Source organism: Hydra viridissima, unplaced genomic scaffold (genome assembly GCF_058129835.1).
Source record: "Hydra viridissima isolate aposymbiotic clone 2 unplaced genomic scaffold, HvirCarnegie_v1 scaffold_10, whole genome shotgun sequence".
Taxonomy (NCBI): domain Eukaryota; kingdom Metazoa; phylum Cnidaria; class Hydrozoa; order Anthoathecata; family Hydridae; genus Hydra; species Hydra viridissima.
In genome coordinates this window covers 1255596-1273918 of record NW_028324309.1, presented here as the reverse complement: position 1 = coordinate 1273918, position 18323 = coordinate 1255596, and the positions used below count along the sequence as shown (strand labels likewise).

Genomic DNA, 18323 nt, shown 5'->3' with positions numbered 1-18323 from the left:
GCGCAGTAAATTTTTAACATTAAAATTTTACTGCGCAGTAAATTTTAAACGTTAAAATTTTACTGCGCAGTAAAATTATAACGTTAAAAATTTACTGCGCAGTAAAATTTTAACGGGGTAAAATATTAACATGACACCGGTACCTATTGCATTACTCTTCTGCCGGATTAAACACCATATAAAACCTTTATCCATCTTATTGACATTGTTAAGCTTATTAAGTTGATCTTAAATTTCTTTGTAAATTGACTCAAGAAATGAAAACATTTTTTCGCTGTTAAAATTATATCTTCATTTAAATTAGTTTGTGTTCCAGCCAATTATCAGAATTCGGAATTTGCGATTAAACGCGGTCAAAATGAGCCGGAACGAAACGCCGATTTTGATCGCGCTTAATCGCATATGATGTTACTTTTTGATTCAGACATTACAAAAAGTTTTTAATCACGTGGTGCAAATAAAAGTTTAAAGTTTCGCTATTGTTTTCCGTAAAAAAAAACAAGGGTTAACGTTTTTTTTTTTTTCTTAATAATTAATCATGCTACATTGCTGCGATAATAACCATCTGTACTAAAGAAATAGGTAAATAATGTCAGTATAAAGGTTCAAAAGCATAAAAAAGTATAGAAACTTCTTATACCTTGTCAAGGAATCCTAGTTTGTCTTTTGACAACTAAACCCTTACTTGTCTTTTGACCAATTGACAAAATATGAATCATGCAAGCCGGCAGTTTACTTCAAGAGTTGAAGTACAAGTTTCATGTGCAAACCTTCCAAATAAAGACTTATTATCAAAGTCTGATCCATTTGTTGTCATGTTCTTGGAAAGAAAGGAAGCATCTGGTATAAAATGTTGGTATGAATATGGTCGTACCGAAACTATTAGCAATAACTTATCTCCAGAATTTGTTACACCTTTCGTTTTGGACTATTATTTTGAAGAGTATCAGTTGCTTAAGTTTGAAGTCTATGATAGTGATTCATCATCAAGCTCTTTAGATAAACATGATTTTCTAGGAATGTTTCTGATATCTTTAGGGAGTATTGTTGGAGAATATAAAGGGAAAGTAACTAATCAACTGCTTTCAACTAATCGAACACCTTTAAAATCAGGCACAATAACTCTGCTTGCAGAAGAATTAAGTGATTGCAAGGAAATGGTTGACTTAACATTTTGTGGTCACAAGCTGGATAAAAAAGATTTCTTTGGGTTATCAGATCCTTTTCTATTGTTTTATAGACAACCTATTGAAGGGAATACAAACTATACTTTAATACACAAAACTGAAGTAGTTTATAAGACATTAAATCCTGTTTGGAAAACATTTAGCTTACCGGTTTCTACTTTATGTAATGGAGATAAGTTTCGAAATATTCTCATAAAATGCTTTGACTGGGATAAAGATGGCACACAAGATTTTATTGGAGAGACACAAATAACTCTACATGAAATTCTTGTTACAAAGAAAACTACTTTTGAGTTAGTAAACCCTAAGAAAAAACTAAAAAAGAAGAATTACAAAAATTCTGGTACTCTAGAGATTCAAAAAGCAGAGTTAAAGAAAGTTTATTCTTTTTTAGACTACATAATTGGTGGAATAGAATTGTGTTTTCATGTTGCTATTGATTTTACGGCATCAAATGGAGACCCTTCTAATCCCAATTCACTGCATTATCGTCATCCACAAGTGTTAAATCAATATGCCCAAGTATTGCTTAGCGTGGGTCAGATTTGTGAAAATTATGATTCAGATAAATTGATTCCCGCATATGGTTTTGGTGCAAGAATAAATAATCAAGTCTATCACAATTTCTTTTTAAACAAAAGTAATAACCCTTTATGTTATGGAATCAGAGGTGTTTTAGATGCTTATTATTCTTTTTTGCAAAATGTGGAACTATATGGGCCAACTAATTTCAGTCCTGTTATTAATTGTGTTGCTCAGTTTGCTGCTTCTGAGGCAGCAGTTAAAAAGTATCATGTGCTGCTTATTGTAACTGATGGTGTTATCTCAGATATAAACCAAACAAAAGAAGCTATAATTAATGCTTCAAAGCTACCAATGTCAATTATTATTGTTGGTGTTGGAAATGCTGATTTTGATGCCATGGATGAGTTAGATTGTGACAACGGTAAGCTAACTTTAAATGGTAAAGTAGCTGAGCAAGATATTGTTCAGTTTGTACCCTTTCGAAAGTTTTCAGGGGATTTTTCAGGAGATAATTTAACAAGAGAAGTGCTGCATGAATTACCAAGCCAACTGATTAATTTTATGGTCAAGAAGGGTATAGTACCAACAATTATGTCAAGCAGATTAGAGACTGCTCCCATGTGTGCCCAAGCTCCTCCATACCCACTGGATCCTGCATATTAACAGGGTGTTCCAGATATGTTTAAAAGTCATTTTTGATGTATTCAATGTTACAAAATTTACTATCTTGTTATGCATTTTAGTTACATTAAGATGTGTTTAAGTAACTTAAACAGAATTTCAGAACTTTTTTTTTGTTTAAACTGGTGTTTTTAGAATTGTTAATAAAATTTATATAAGAGTATTTTTGAATATTAAACACACTAGTTTGAGGACTCCAGATTAACTGCGGCCAAATATTTTAAAATAACACAACTAATATATGCTTTTTTTATTTTGTTATTTAAAAGTTTATTGATTTTGAAAAATTTTAGATTCTCCTTTGCAGCTACTAAAGACTTGTTGATGTCTGTAAAATATATCCTCCTTAGCTTAAAAGTCGCCAACTCTGGTTTAGTGACAGAAACTTTCGGCTTCGGTATCGAATTCTGTCATTCTGTAGTAGTTTATAACAGGTGTTGTTACGACTAATACATTTTTAAAATCGACTAAATCGACTTAAAGTCTATTTAGTCGAAATATTTGAATAAAATTTTTTTTATTATAATCATTTACTTGTTGCTTGACAATTTGTTTTTTAGATGCTATGAAACAAATAGAATTTAATAACACATGCTGTTGTTATATCAAAAGTATTTTCAGTTATAATTCATTTAATTTATTAGATGAATTAAAATCGAATAAAAAAACAAAATAAAACGGAAATTACAAGTATAGAAAAAAAACACAGATTGGCATTTTATATCATTTTTCACAACAATTAAAGCAAAAAATTAACAAAAAAATTTGATTAATAAAAAACCGTGGGGTAGATAGGTGGGAGCAGATGGGGCGGCTAATCCTTTTTTGGAGTAGTAGATTTATGAAATTTTTTCGCATCTTTAACTGAGTACCATAACTCATTACTTAACATTTTGTTTTAAAAAAGCATCAACTGGTTACTATAATGAGAAAAAGGAAACATGAATGAAGTGCTGGTACAGTAGACTAAGAACTAAGTTTATAATATACAGCAAATTAGGTTCAATGTTCAGATATTTTGGTTGAATTAAAAAAAACCGCTACGAATGATATTCTTATGCATGGCTCAAAATCTTTTTAAATAATTTATCTTTACAAGATAAACTACTTATGAAGATATCTTTTCACCAATTGGTCAGCATAACAATATTAAAGACTGATAAAATTAAAACAAGTGAAAAAATATAAATAAGGATGTTAGGATGATTACCCGACTAAATCGACTTTTAGCCGATTAGTAGGAAACCCATAGTTGATTAAATCGGCTATTCGATCTTTCAAAGTCGACTAATTTCGACAAAGTTGACTTTTAATCGATTTAGTCGAAGTAGACAACAACACTATTTACAACAATCCTATTTACCGTGCGGATGACGTCAAAAATTGGAGGCGAACATTTTGTATTGCCATATTCTGATACTTGTGAAGCGTTAAAGATCTTGCTAAATTCTTCAGCTTAAATTTTTAAGTCTTCAATAATATTTATAATAAACACGAGTCGTAAATACTGTGTCAAAAAGTGCAACGGAAATTATGATAAAGGTTCTAAAGAAAAACTTTTCGCCTTCCTCGAACACCAGAAGAAAGATGGTAGTGAATCGCTTTAATACCAAGAGACACTATACCAGATAAGAAAGACACCGTTGTTTTTGAAAGGTACTTGTTTGTTGGATACGTGTCAACAAAAGATGATAGCAAAGAAAGGCCTTGTAATCTTCTGTCTGTGTTCACGTGTGTAAAACCAAGTTTAATTCCTAAGCCATCTGCTTGTCCCAGAACTATTTCAAGAACTTATTTAGAAACTAAAAATTTTCCCTCTGATGAGTTGTCTGTGTTCAATGTAAAAAATGTTATAAAATCATTTAATGATCTGAAAACAAACATAGAAAACTAAAACTTTCATGGATTTGATATACTATTTAATGCTAAAACAGAGAATCAAGTATTAATTTAATAATTGGAGTTCTTCCGTAGCATGGATGTGCTATTGCTTGTTCTGAAAGTTATAATTAATAATTTTCGTTACGAATCATTTCCTTGTGGAGTCGATTGTATAATAAAAACTCTCTAAAAACAGAGTTACCATATTGAATAGATGGTCCCATATTGTAGAAGGTGTTGGATTTTTAAATACTGAGATAAGTAATAAAAAAAAACATTATTCAACTGCAAATTTTTCAATTTTTGATAAACTTTTTACCTATAAAAAATATTCTGTTGAAACAATGGTAAGAGTTTCTGAGTACTTTGGAATGTCACGTGCTGCATATTAAGGGTCTGCGTATCGTTTCATTTCCATATCGTTATCATTCCGATATGATACCGGAATTAAAAATTATCGAAATGACGAAAGTTTCGGAATATACCGAGATTTAAACTAAGTACAATACCGGTTAAAATTTTTATAACGATATTACGTCGTAATCATTCCGATAACACTTTTTTTTTCCAATACCATATCGGTATGATAACGATATGGAAATGAAACAATACGCAGACCCTTACTGCATATAATTGTCTCATAGAAGACTTCGAACTTCCTAGCATTACAACATTAACAAGACTAACATCAAAAGTGAAATCTATTCATGAGGATATTTATCTGCAAAAGGCTTTTTCAAACTTAACAGACAGTAGGCATAAAATTATATTCTTTTATTAGATGAAGTTTATGTTAAGACTATGTTGCAGTACCATGGGGAAACAGATTTCAGAAAAGCAGTTAACAATCCAAGTGTTCTTGCTAATACTGTTTTTAAGTTTTATGGTGGTAACTTTGGTGGACCCAAATTTTTATATAAAATGCTTCCTGTGTGTGAAGTCAATTCGATAAGATGTGGTTTTTACTTAAATGAAGATAAAATGTTTGATTTTTAATAACTTACCAGAATTAGGAAGTATATTATTTACAGATGTTAAAATGACTCTTATTTACATAGCCGGGTATATTGTCCGAAATGATAAAGATTCAGATGACTTGTACTTTTATTACGAGAAATTTCAGAGATTTTACTAAAGAAATCAATTGTGGGGGATTAACAGTACCTGATGATTTGCTATGTCAATGCGTAATATATTGCTGTATAATGTTTCGTGAAGTAGCTGGTAATACATTTCTTCTTTTTGTAATCTAATGATGCTTATTTCTGAATCATACCAACTTAATATGAACAGTAACCATGAGGTTATACTTTCAAATATATTCTTTAAAAATTATTGTAACTTGTTTCCTCCAAGTTCTGAAAAAGAACCAAAACAAAAGATTTTAAAACTCGTTGTTTAACAACACAGGCCAACAAATAAATCTTTTCTGGTGCCTGGGAGATATAAATTGATTTTTTTATTATTTATGTATATATACACTTATGGCGTTACCGTACCATCGGTAAAAATGCGAAAATTTGCGTAAATTGCGTAATTATCGCAGTAGTTTTGCGTAAAAATGCGCAATACGCAAATTTACCGCATTTTATCACTTTTTACCGCTTTTTTTTGCTGATTACCGAAAAACTAAAAGCGGAAATTTTAAATTGCTTTTTGTATTTCTATTAGTAAGTTTTGCATTTACAGTTCTAAACAAACAAAATATTGATAAAAAGTTAATCATCAGATATATCATCATCTGTCTCTAATAAAATATTTGCAAGCTCAGATGCTCTGTACTTTATTTTTTCTCATTCCCCTTCCTATTCGACTTTATTACATTACTTAACTTTGCTTTTCTGCTTGTACTACAACTACTTTGTCTTTGTTGGAGTGTCATTGGAATAAAGAAATGAGAGACTTTGAGTTTGGTTTTCACCTTGAGTTCCTTCATACCATTCTTGTTTAGCTAGAGTCCTTGACTCTCTTGAGTGTCTAGCTGTAGCTGTTGTTGCTCTTTAGATTCAGGACCAGTTGCAGTTTCTGATATTTGACTTGGAGCAGCCTTTTCAGGTGGACCTCTTTTTTTAGTTTTAGTTTGACTTTGTAATCTTCCGTATTGGTGAGTGTTCTCATTTGGTGATGTGACATGTGGTAACTCATATGGCTCTTCTTCACAAGTTTTTTCCCAATCTTTGAGATTAGAAGGAACCCTTGTGTAATTTTCACTTACAAAAAATTGACATTCAAGTGTTTTCTGGTTTTACAATATGCCTAAAATCCGTAACTGTCCTACCTCCTACTGAAAATATTTTTTCTGATGAAGTAGAAGTCACAGGTATATCCAAGTAACTTCTAGCCAGACCAGCTACCAAAGGTAACTCGTTTTTATTATCGCCTCCAATATTCAAAAGCATTCACATTCCTTTCTGGTAAGGCTGTTGTCAAATACTTTTCACATTCATGTATCAAGGTTGGGTTGAGCTTTGGTTGGCTTGATTTTGAAGTCATAGGGCGCTGCGCTGAAACGTGCCTCCTGTATTTCAAAAACTCAAGGTCCACTGGATCCATAGCTTTGTCAAGGTCTGATATTTTTAGCGAAGTATGATCATCAACTAATGACTCATATAACTGAATTGTGGTTGGCTGATTGTCAACCAATTCCTTTATGGCAACTTCCCTCCCTTCTTCACTGTTTGCTATATTTTTAAGTGTATATCCTCTAAAATATGGGTGCAGGAGTGAACCCACTTTATAGTATTTGACCCTCTTTATAGTATAGTTCCAATGCCATAATTGGTAGGCTTTTCTCAAACTCTTCCATGGAGTTGTGTAGGCACTCTGCAACTTAAGAGTCACACTCTTCAACGTCATTTTGCGGTTCTTTTGCAAAGGAATTAGAGATTTAATATAATCTTTATGCATGGTCACCTGTTTTTTAGAAGACCAGGAATCTGAGCATCGTTTACATTCTGCCAGAAACGGGAAAATATTGCTAACCTCCTCTTTTGGTACTGGACTTACCAGCCTCTTTATTTTTATTATCAGCTTTTTGCATCTGCTAAAAAAATAGTGGGTGGTAGGATCTGAAAGAAAATAGTAAAATTACAAAAGTTAAAAAGGGATGTGAGTTACAATGTTTCAATAGAAGATGGTTCATAAAGAGTAAATACATGAACCACAAGACACATTGATGTACTTTGAGTAATTCAAAATATACTTTTTTCATCAAAAAGTGTCGCATTTTACTCTGGGATAAAATATACAAAATTATAATAAGAGTAAATCACTTTAAGTGAGCTTTAATTCCACTTGAGACACCTTAATCACTTTTTTGGACTTATTGCACTCAGCAAATCCTGATTTCCTGCCAGAGCCAGAGATGCTATCTTCTTCTCTGTCAAGCTTTGTAAAGTAATTCAAGAGAGACATAGTTTCTTGAAGATGGTTCGGAAGTGGTTTGGTATACTTATCAGATCACTGAAGTAAGAACTTTGAGACTCTTTTTTGACTTCAGTCAAGGATGTGTAGAAGGCTAATTTAATTTTAGGAGGTAATTAATTATTTAACTGCTATCTGACTTAATTTAAAAAAAGCAACTTTTTACACTATTTTACCCACAATTACCGCTTTTACCAACTTTTTCACATATTACCGGAATTACCAATTTTTACCGCTTTTACGCAGTTTTACCGTTTTTAAGCATTTTTAGCAATTTTACACATTTTTACTCAACTTTACCGTCTTCTGTAGTAAGAAAGCGTAAAAGTGTAAACACACATTTTTACCGCACTGCCGTAAAAATGTGTATTACGCGTTTTACCGCATTTTACCGGAACTTTTTTAACCACCGGTGCGGTAACGCCGATGCTTATATTTTGTAACTATATCGGGTAATTACCCGATATAGTTAAATTTGGGTAACACCCGAATTAACCACCCAGATCCGAGTTCGGGTCTCCGGTCCTTACCCGTGCGGTGAATAGGTCTGCAAGTACGCCATGGTTTCTGCCGAATACGGCTAACAACACAATCATTTGTGAAGGTCTCTGTTAGAAATTTTTTCAAATTTTTCCTTTTGTACAGCAAATTTATCTTGTTGGTATATTGTTGATGCACATCTTAGACGGGCTTTCAAGTATGGAACCAATGGTGCCGTAACATAGACAGATAGCTGTCACCATCAACAGTGCCAGTTTCGATGAAAAATGACGGAATGATAATTTTGTCGGAAAAACCCATCCATACTCAACATTGGTGAATTAAGTGACTTTTTGGCAAAACAGTGAAGACTTGTGCCACTTCAAACGAAACCATTCTTGATATAAACCGTTCCGTAGAATTACGCCTCATCTCTCCAGAAAATTTTGTTTAGGTTATCAAATTGGTTTTCCAAAAACCGTGTAGCGAATTCCTTCCGTTTTGCATAGTCTTCTCGTTCATATGGATGGCGTAGGCAAAATTCAGTAGTTTACATAAAAACCATAACCAATAAAAAAGATAGAATATGCTTCAAAAGAACGATATATTTTTGGATATTACAGAGGTTTACTTTTTCTAGTGAGTATGTGACATGCTGTGCGGGATATAAAACAGTTGTTTTATGTTATTTTGGTATTGACTTCGTTTTTCTAGTTGCGGCTTATTTTCGGTTTCAGATTCGTTTTGGTTCAACTCAAATTTCGGTCACTGTTTTTTACTGAACCAAACGAAGTAGGCACTTCAACAAAGAAATTTTCATAGTGAAATATTTAACGAAGTTTTTACTATAATTTTAAGGTTTCAGATTCGTTTTGGTTCAACTCAAATTTCGGTCACGGTTTTACTGAACCAAACGAAGTAGGCACTTCAACAAAGAAATTTTCATAGTGAAATATTTAACGAAGTTTTTACTATAGTTTTAAGGTTTAACAATGTTTTATAATTTTTACAACGTTATTAAAGCTTTAACAACAACATGCATTTAAGTTAATTTTTGTATGCCACAGTTAATTCACAGTATAAAATATTTTTAGTTATATAAGCAACTTTTTATTATATTTTATTATTACATTTGATACATATGGTTATAGGAACACATAGTGGAGGTTGAGGGGTAAGAGAAGTCTAAAAAAAGGCCTGAGAAAACCTTTTTTCAACAGGGCTCTTCGGCATTTTGATTGAATTTTCTGGTAGTATCTCTGTCATTTGTGTTATCAGTTTGCTTTTGGTATATCAATAAACAGACGTAGCCAACTTCTAAACTCATCTTGCATCTGCTTTTTTTCATTTTCCACTTTTTCCTTACTTTCTTTCCCTCTAAACTGCTATATTTTTATTTCTAAGTGATTAGAAATAATGAAAAAAGTGTGTAAAAATGAAATGTGTAAAATACATTCGAATGTATTTTAGAAATGTGTAAAATAATCTCATTCATGAATAAAAATGGTGACAATCCGATCGAAAGACAATCTTTCTTTAATTTTTTTCTTAGTTGAAATATTTATTTGGTACATTTCGCTTAGTTTAGCCCCGCATAAATAGCAAGTTTGAAGTGAAAAACAAAGTGAGCATTGCAAATCTTACCATCAATTACACGAAGTACAAAAATGGATCGTACTGCATCATACTACTATCATATGTTCAAGCATCTCCAGTTGATTTTCAATTTGCTTAACTTCTGACTTATTAGATCAACAGATTCTTTTGAAAACATAAAGTTTTATGGGGCAAAAATATCTGGTTTTAGATGGAGAAGAACTTTGCTACATTTTCAGTTTTCTACTCACCATCGTTGTGATAAATTTATAAATGTACCATTAAAATACTAAATAAATTAGATTCTGTAAAATGTTCTTCAGAAACAACTCTTATTCTCTAGTTTATCTTCTTTGTTCCCATTTTGTAACCCATTACAGCCCCATTTTAGAACTATATCTAAAGTATCTGTAAAATACGATGGCAAAATTTTACATATACTTTCAATTTTAAATATTCATCTGACAGTATGGTTAATTTTTATGTAATTTCAATTCCAGCAAAATATCAACAATTCTTTAGCTCCTTTCACTTTGTTATAGGGGGAAGCAATTTGCAGTCTTATACTTTCTGGCCTAAAAATTTATTCTGGTGATTATCTGAAATGGTTGTTCAGTAGATTTTCATGCCTATGATACAGCTGTTCCGCATTTTAAAGAAGCGTTAAATAGTTCCCTAACTAAACACGCTGAATCTTTTTTACCATCTTTCTCGAGCCTTATATCAACATCTAAAGATATTTGTTCTAAACTTGTAGTGTTTAGAAGAGGTTGTAATTTTTGTAATTTAAATTTATCGTGGTCAATCACTAAAATCTTTTTGAGGTCTTTCCGGTTTGTTTGGGATAATATTTTCGTTTGGTGTGTCAGAAACAGCTTCAAATAAATCACTAGGAAATGTAAATAAGTTTTTCTACTTAAGAATGATTACTTCCTGATAAATTCTAAGTAGTTGTTCTTTCAGAAAGTTTCATGAGAGGTTTTCATAAGACTGCGGAAAAGAGGATGAAAGGGGAAAGGAGGAAATGCATCGATTTCAAAAATATGTTTTTTTTTTGTTTTTTTTTTTTACCAGACTTAAAAGTTGCTTCACAGGTTGAAACCTTTTTTTATCTAAGATAACATTCCACGACTTTTTTACGATTACAAAATAGTTATACTTTAACAAAAGTTTATTTATTGCTAAAACAACAAAAACTTCTATAGCAGTCTATAGTAGTCTTCATTTATTTCATCGGATTTTTTATGACGTTGCCGATGAATACTAATGTTTGAAAAAAAATATTTAAAATTGTTGAAAGTGACTTTGAAAAAAAATCTTTATTTAAATAACAACGTTCCCCTCACCACTTTTGTTAATTTTTGTTAATGTTTGGCGAGATGTCTTTAAGTTTAACACTGGTATTTAAAAATGTTCCTCGCTAAAAACCACATCTAAGACATTTTAAAGAATTTGTTATGTGTGTTTCTCTGAATATTAAATGACGCTTATTTTGTTTTTAAAAAAATAAAATCATTTTAAGTAATGCATTATGGATCATTTTTGTCTAACCGTTTTATTGGTCAAAAAACAAAAATGGACGTCCCAAGGACGTCTGGACGTCTTATGGACGTCCTATGGATGCCGCGCGGAAGATACATGACCACTGGGTTACTGATCAAAAAACAAAAGTTCTATTGCCTGTCATTACTGTGGTGAAAAATTTTAAAAACGACTTACAAGGAGAAGACTCAGAGTCTTCATTTTTTGAACCAGAAAGGTAAACATCCTGTGTAACCTTTGCTCTAAAAAAAGATATTAATCGCAGAGCAATCCCACTAATCCCAGCAATCCCACTAACTTCAGAATCAAATTTAATATAGATGGACCAAAACCACAGCTATTCCCACCATGATAATCTGTAAAACATAGGCTTTTCTTCTTAACATGTCGGTTGGAGGCAAATAGCTAGAGGTCACACAAAGAGACATCAATCATTGTGGAAATTTCAGGGAATTAGCTCCTGTAAATCTACTTGGCCAAATTTCAAGAAAGCTTTAGTTTCTTAGGAGAAGTTATTAGGTAAACATTTTCAAACTGCCAATCTGATTTTCACCCACAGGTCTGAGAGGGTTAAAACATTCTGATTTAAACGCTGACAATTATCAAGTAATATTTCATCTTATAAAAACTGTATGTGGAAAAAAAGTTTCCGGATATTTGAGTGAAAACAAAAATTACTATTAAAGCGAAAGAGTTTTATGAGACAATATGGTCACTTCATCTTTGAATGTTGACACACTCAATTAGCACTTGTCAATGACTTTATACTTCAAATGCTAATAAAAATTTTATGCTTCAATAATCTGCAATGCTTGCGTTAAGGTTCTTCTATATGGTCAAGTCACCTTAGATCAAGAACGCCTCAAAATTCGAGAGGCGTTTTTGTGACCTCGACTGGAAAGTTTTTTTCCTTTTATATATGAGATGGTAGTATATGTTTTATATATGAGATGGTAGTATATGTTTTATATATGAGATGGTAGTATTTATTTGAAAGTTATCAGAGAGTTTTTATGACGTTCCTTTGCAACGTTTAATGACATTTTTTGTGTAAATTTAATTGTGTAATTCCTTTATACATTTGTTCCGTATATAATCATTGTTATCGATCGTTAAATCAATCGTTAAATCTATCGTTAAAATCATCCACGTTAAAGTGATATTTGAGGTTCAGTTGGTTCTTTTTTTCCAGATTTACGATGATAAAACGCTAATACCATTAATAGTATATTTGGCATGTTCAAAGAGTCTTAAGATTTTACTAATACTTTTTATTACACAATAGTAATAATACAAGAAAGTGTGTTATTTCCATGCAATGCAGTCTCCATCATACTTTATAATAGTCATGCAAACGTTTTAGTTTAATTTTAAATCGTCCAGCTGGTAGTGATCTGTACCATTACAAGGCAGAGGTTGCTTCTGTACGCGTCGCGTAAAATCATAAAAAATCTTAAAACCAATCGACGACTTTTCACATTGATCAGTCAATCAATTTGATCAGCCAAGCTTTTTCTGGAATTTTACAAAACTTTATGTTTAAAAATATAAATTATTTTAAAATCGATTTATTTCTAATGGCTAATTTATAAGTTTTGTACCTTTATTCGTTACTATTCTTTAAACACAAAAAAACCCAACACCATATGCCTAATGGTGTTTTAAATTACATTTAACATTTAAAATATGCAAATTTCATATTTTATCATACTAATGCCATTTCAAATGCCATTTAAAGTTGAAATTGTAATTTCCGTAACGTCGTTACAATATTTTCTAGACGGAATTCCACGCATGTTAGCATTGAAAGCTTCATGCACGTTTCACAGACGTCCATTTAGATATGCGAAAGTAACACGTATATATCAGACGTCTAAAAAACGCTTATGAAACATTCCGCGTTCACTAGGACGATAAAACCTAGAATATAAGTCTAAAAAGTGTTTTTTGGAACTTGGAAAACTTGGGAAACGATACAAAACTTGAAAACTAGCTAAAAATGGTTACAGATTTAAAAAATTATATCAATTATTCCACATAGAGAAGTGAGAACCCAAGACTAATCATTGAGTTGCGCCATTGGTTAAGATTTTCTGCTTGTCAGCCATGCTCGCACAATTTTTGAGTATGCTTTATAAATCTTCAATTAATTAGCATCAAGGAATGTGTTCTGGATTGTCTTTTTTTTCCAAACAAAATTAAAAACTTTCTCACTCATAAAGGTTGTACACCATCATGAAATTGGAATGGTTGTCTTAAATGAAAAGTTTAGGTGCATTTTTACATCGATTGTCAATATGCTTGTCAAAGAAGTAAAGCCAAACGAGTAGCTTCTAAAATTTTTGAAATGACATGAATTTTACACTTGTGGAATATTTGAGTAACGTCGCTTGAGAAAAAAATGTATCATTGTTGTCAGTTGTGCCTTTCACAGTCCTAAAATAGTCAAGTATGAACTTTTTCCCCGTTCAAAAAAACTGTCGTTTGATGCAAATTGTCACGTTTTCTTGGGTTCTGTTTGTTTTAATCTTAATTTCAATAGCTTATTAAAACAGTTTAAATGTGCAAAATGAAAAAGACTATGAAGAAGAATTTATCGCGATGAGACGTAATTTTGTTTGTACAAATTTTTATTAATCATCAGCCCAATTAAATACAAGAATTTTATTCTAAAGATTCTAAACCTCTTGCTTTGCCTTCTAAGCAGCCAATATCATTAATAGAGTTGATATTCGATTTCCGTACTTCTAATGTACATGCTTTTAAAGTACATGCTTCTTAAGTACATGCTTCTAAAGTACATGAAAATCAAACTGATAGATAATTGCTAACCAAAAAGGCATCAGTTTTAATCAAATGATAAAACAATTAGGTAGAATTCCATATTAAATAAAACTGATTCTAGACTAAGTTTTCATGCATCATTTACACAGATTTTATGTCCTTTCTTTAAAGTTTTTTTTCTTTTTCTTCTTACATTTCTATCCTTGGTCAATATGCCAGATTTTCTTCCATATTCCCAAACAAGCTGAAGAAAAATTCTGAACTGTATACTGCTCTTCTATCGAAATAAATTCAAATAGCAATTCAAAAAAAAAAAAAAAAAAATCAAGGCATTTAAAGTTAATGTTGTTTACAACTTTTCGCGGTTTCATACAAAATAATGCACGCAATATTCTTTTTTTTTTATCTTTGCTTTCATTTTATCGGATAGAGTTTTTTTCGGGTAAATGTGACCCCAGCGTTTATAAATTCAGGTTTCATCCGACTGGAGGAATATCCTGAAATTTATCAGGTTTTTTTTTTTTATGATAGGTTACCTGGGTTCAATCAACTTCTCATCAAGTGTTATGATTTTTCCTATCTTTAAGAGATGCCGACCGTAAACATGACCTTTAGCGAATTTTAGGAAATAACTGTTATTTGTGATCATGATCTCTCATAAACATGTTTTTAATGAACATAGTTTATGTGTTTGCCTAAGTGAGTCTTTTATTGAAAAACAGAGAGTTACAGGAAAAATCGGAATGTGCCGCGTCTATTTTTCTTAACCTAGGATTTAAATAAATTTACCATTAAGATTCACAGTTAAACACAAAAATAAATTTACCATTAAGATTCACAGTTTAAAAGGAAAAAATCGGGAAATTGTTTTTACTTGGCTTCTTTTTAAGCTCGTCTTTAAGAGTGCCATTTAAAAGCTATTGTATGCCATTATTTGTCAAGCTCTTCTCAAAAATTCTTGTTTTTGTTATGATGTGGATGTCTATTGTTCGATTAAATAGTTTGAAGAATTTTATTTAAGAAACGACGAAACTAAAAAAAAAATTTTTTTTTAGCTTGAGTTAAGTACTCAAATTGTTGCAATCACATTTCTTATTAGCGCAAAATGAAATCCTGTTTTTGGTTCAAATTTTAGGTTCATTTTTTTTCTGATCAACTTTGTATTATTTTTTATGAGTGTTCTTGTTCTGAGAACCACCAATCAGCTTAAAATTTCTGTGCGCTATCAATATTGTTGGTTTTTATGTATCTTGTTTTGTTGTTTTCGTTTTGCAAAAAGGACCCGCTAATCTTTTGTTTCTTTGAAGCAACTCATCAGTAATGATTAGCGATGATTAGCGTTATCGCCTTAAAATTTATCTGATTTAAGGTATTAAATGACAAGGTTATACGAAATTAAACGATTAAACTTATTTAGCTTTCTGAATATTAATAGTTAATATTACCAACTGCCAACCTTATGCAAACATTTGAAATTTTTAGTTGGCTTGCTTATCAAAGCTTAAAAGATACATTAACCGACAATTAACTGACAATGGGATGATTAAATATGTCTGTGGTGATTAAGTATGTCAACATGCCAATAATCTTAAAATTTTGATAATAGGGTATATACCAACTTCGTCTCATCAAAAGATAGTTTTTGAAATTGAAATAAAAAGTCCATTAGAAAAAAGACTAAACTGAAATATATATATATATATATATATATATATATATATATATATATATATATATATATATATATATATATATATATATATATATATATATAAACTAGACAACTGCCCCGAATGAAAATCGAGAGGTAAATAGAAAAGTAAAAAATCTATTTATGTCATAAAAGTTACATTTTAGTTTTGAAAGATACCATGCCACAGATAAACGAAAAATATAGGAGTTAAAGATTATTCCAAGTTTTAACATAAGAATATTTCTTTTAAAAATAGTTCCCAATTCCGTGCCCAATTTATACCGTATTAGCATACCCCCCTCCCCCTAGCACCCCTCCCCCCCCAAACTCAAACCTTATGTATAATGTAAATTTTTAAAATTTCACATTTTTCTATTTGTTTAAAGTTTAAAATGGATTTAAAAAAAAAAAAAACGACAATTTCGAGCTATTTTTTCAAATGCTTCGTTGTTCAAACGTTTTGCATCTAATATTACATCTTGTTTGGCCCCACACCCACCAGCTTCAACAACACGCTAATAACGACAAATGAAAAACTATTTACTTATCTTCTAAAACAATTTTTTTTACTTAAACGATATTTACAACAATTACTAAATAATTTATCTTTTGTGAAATTATGCGACAAATTTATAGAACATCTCTCGTTTTTACTTTTTTAACAGAAAATTACAATTATTGGAAGTTTTTTATCGATGAGACACGCCGGACCGAAAGTAAGGATTTCCATTCTTGATATGATCAGTATTAGAGCCTTTGCTTACTAAGAATGCAGCACAGTCAAAATGTCCACCAAGTACAGCATAATCTAGACTAGTGTAACCTTCGTTATCAGCTTTCGAGATATCAGCTCCATTTTCAACGAGTATTTTCAAACAAGCTAGGTTCCCATCAATGGCTGCCTCGTGGAGGGCTGTTATCCCTTTAGGGCTTGTTTCATTAATGTCAACAGTCTTTGAGTTTATTAATTCTAGTAGTTTTTTGTGGTCGAAATTCCTGACAACTCGACGCACTATAGGTTTTCCGTTGTCTTCTTCGTCGCTGTTCGAATTGTTAAAGTTCTTCCTTTTAGCCTTGTAGAACCACTGCAACCCATACTTTTTATGGCGAGAAGCGCCGTCGCATTTTTCTTCAAGCTGATTAACTTTAATTGAATCGAAACCTTCGCGCCCACTCGACAGATCGACCGATTCTTCACGAGACAAATATTTCGAAGATTCTATTCCTTTAATGTTTCTCGTCATTCTTCTTGCTACTCTTTGTTTTGTTTTTTTTTATAAAAAAAAATGTTACTTGAGTAAAGGTGAAGTTGGTTTTCACAGTTTGTTTTTGTGAAATGATCTCAAATTACGCATAAATTCCTTTTTAAACAGGAAAGTATGTTAAGTGTCGTTGTTCTGTAAAGTGATCCGTTGACAAACATTGCTTGGAACAAATAGCAAAAAGCAAGGTTACCTAAGGAGTGACAATTAAAACACAATTATAAGCATTCCAATCATTTGCACGTATTGCTCAAAAAATTCCAACCAAATGATAAAAATGTTCGATGAATAGTTTTAGTAATATTTATGATATTGATTTTTCGAGTTATAACCATTTATTGTTGCTTATTATTTTTTGAAATAAAAAGGCTTATCAAAAATTTAATAAAAAAAAGCGTCAACAATTTTGAAAGAATACCATTATTTAACGAATAGCTCCGAAAAATGACATGTAAATATATGAGAACATACAAAGATATACCAAACAAAAAAAAAAAGTAAGCTTCAAACCTCTCTGAAGTTCACAACAAGTTATGACTTTTTGTGAACAATCAAAGCGTTAATAAGGCCGCTAATAAACTTTACCGCTTTAAGTAAATAAATGTAATGCCAACCTCAACAACAACAATAATAGCGATGACATACTATAGCAATAATAGAAAATGGTAAGATAAATGCATTTATATTCTGTATTAACATCAAACATACAAAGAGTTTAGAAGTAGGGTTCACTAACTGAAATAAGAAGGATATTAGAAAAGAATGTGAATTTGAATAAAAACCGAAAAAGAATAAAGAAGCTCCAGAGATCACATTCTAAAGGATTAAAGCATTCCAGGTTTAGTAATCTTTGGTTTGCGTCTGGCTTTAACAAACAAAAAAATGAAATTAATTTGTCTCAGGTTACATCAGTCAAAACAGATGATCGAAGATATTTTCTTAAAAAAAAAGTAAAACAAAATAAAAATGCAAAAAAAAAAAAAAAAAAAAAAAAAAATAAACAAAAAAAGGAAACGAAAAAAAAGCAAAATTGTTTTTATTAGATGAAAAAACAAAAAAGTAATTTTTAGTTTTTAGCGCCTCACTTTTTAAACTATTAAAACAGTAGTTTTAAAATATCAGCAAAGAGTGCGTGTGTATATATATATATATATATATATATATATATATATATATATATATATATATATATATATATATATATATATATATATATATATATATATATATATATATATTAAGAAAATTTTAAGATTGAATCGGAAATAA

General features: G+C 30.9%; 1 protein-coding gene and 1 pseudogene across 2 annotated transcripts; one reads left to right on the top strand and one right to left on the bottom strand.

The window, feature by feature from the left end:
• Positions 1-484: 484 nt before the first annotated feature.
• Positions 485-2703, top strand: LOC145192885 (copine-8 pseudogene; annotated as a pseudogene). The gene has a single exon (XR_016456343.1). The product of XR_016456343.1 is annotated as a copine-8 pseudogene (transcript).
• Positions 2704-16331: 13628 nt separating this feature from the next.
• LOC145193452 (uncharacterized) lies at positions 16332-17618 on the bottom strand. The gene is made up of 2 exons (XM_080070916.2): positions 17565-17618; positions 16332-17247 (listed from the first exon to the last, which is right to left on the bottom strand). The coding sequence occupies exon 2, from the start codon at positions 17034-17036 to the stop codon at positions 16482-16484; it is 555 nt and encodes a 184-aa protein (XP_079927042.2). The 5' UTR covers positions 17037-17247; positions 17565-17618; the 3' UTR covers positions 16332-16481.
• Positions 17619-18323: the final 705 nt, after the last annotated feature.

Bases quoted from the DNA above. Each gene is read 5' to 3' on its own strand.
- LOC145193452 (XM_080070916.2), bottom strand. From the start codon at position 17,036: ATGACGAGAAACATTAAAGGAATAGAATCTTCGAAATATTTGTCTCGT.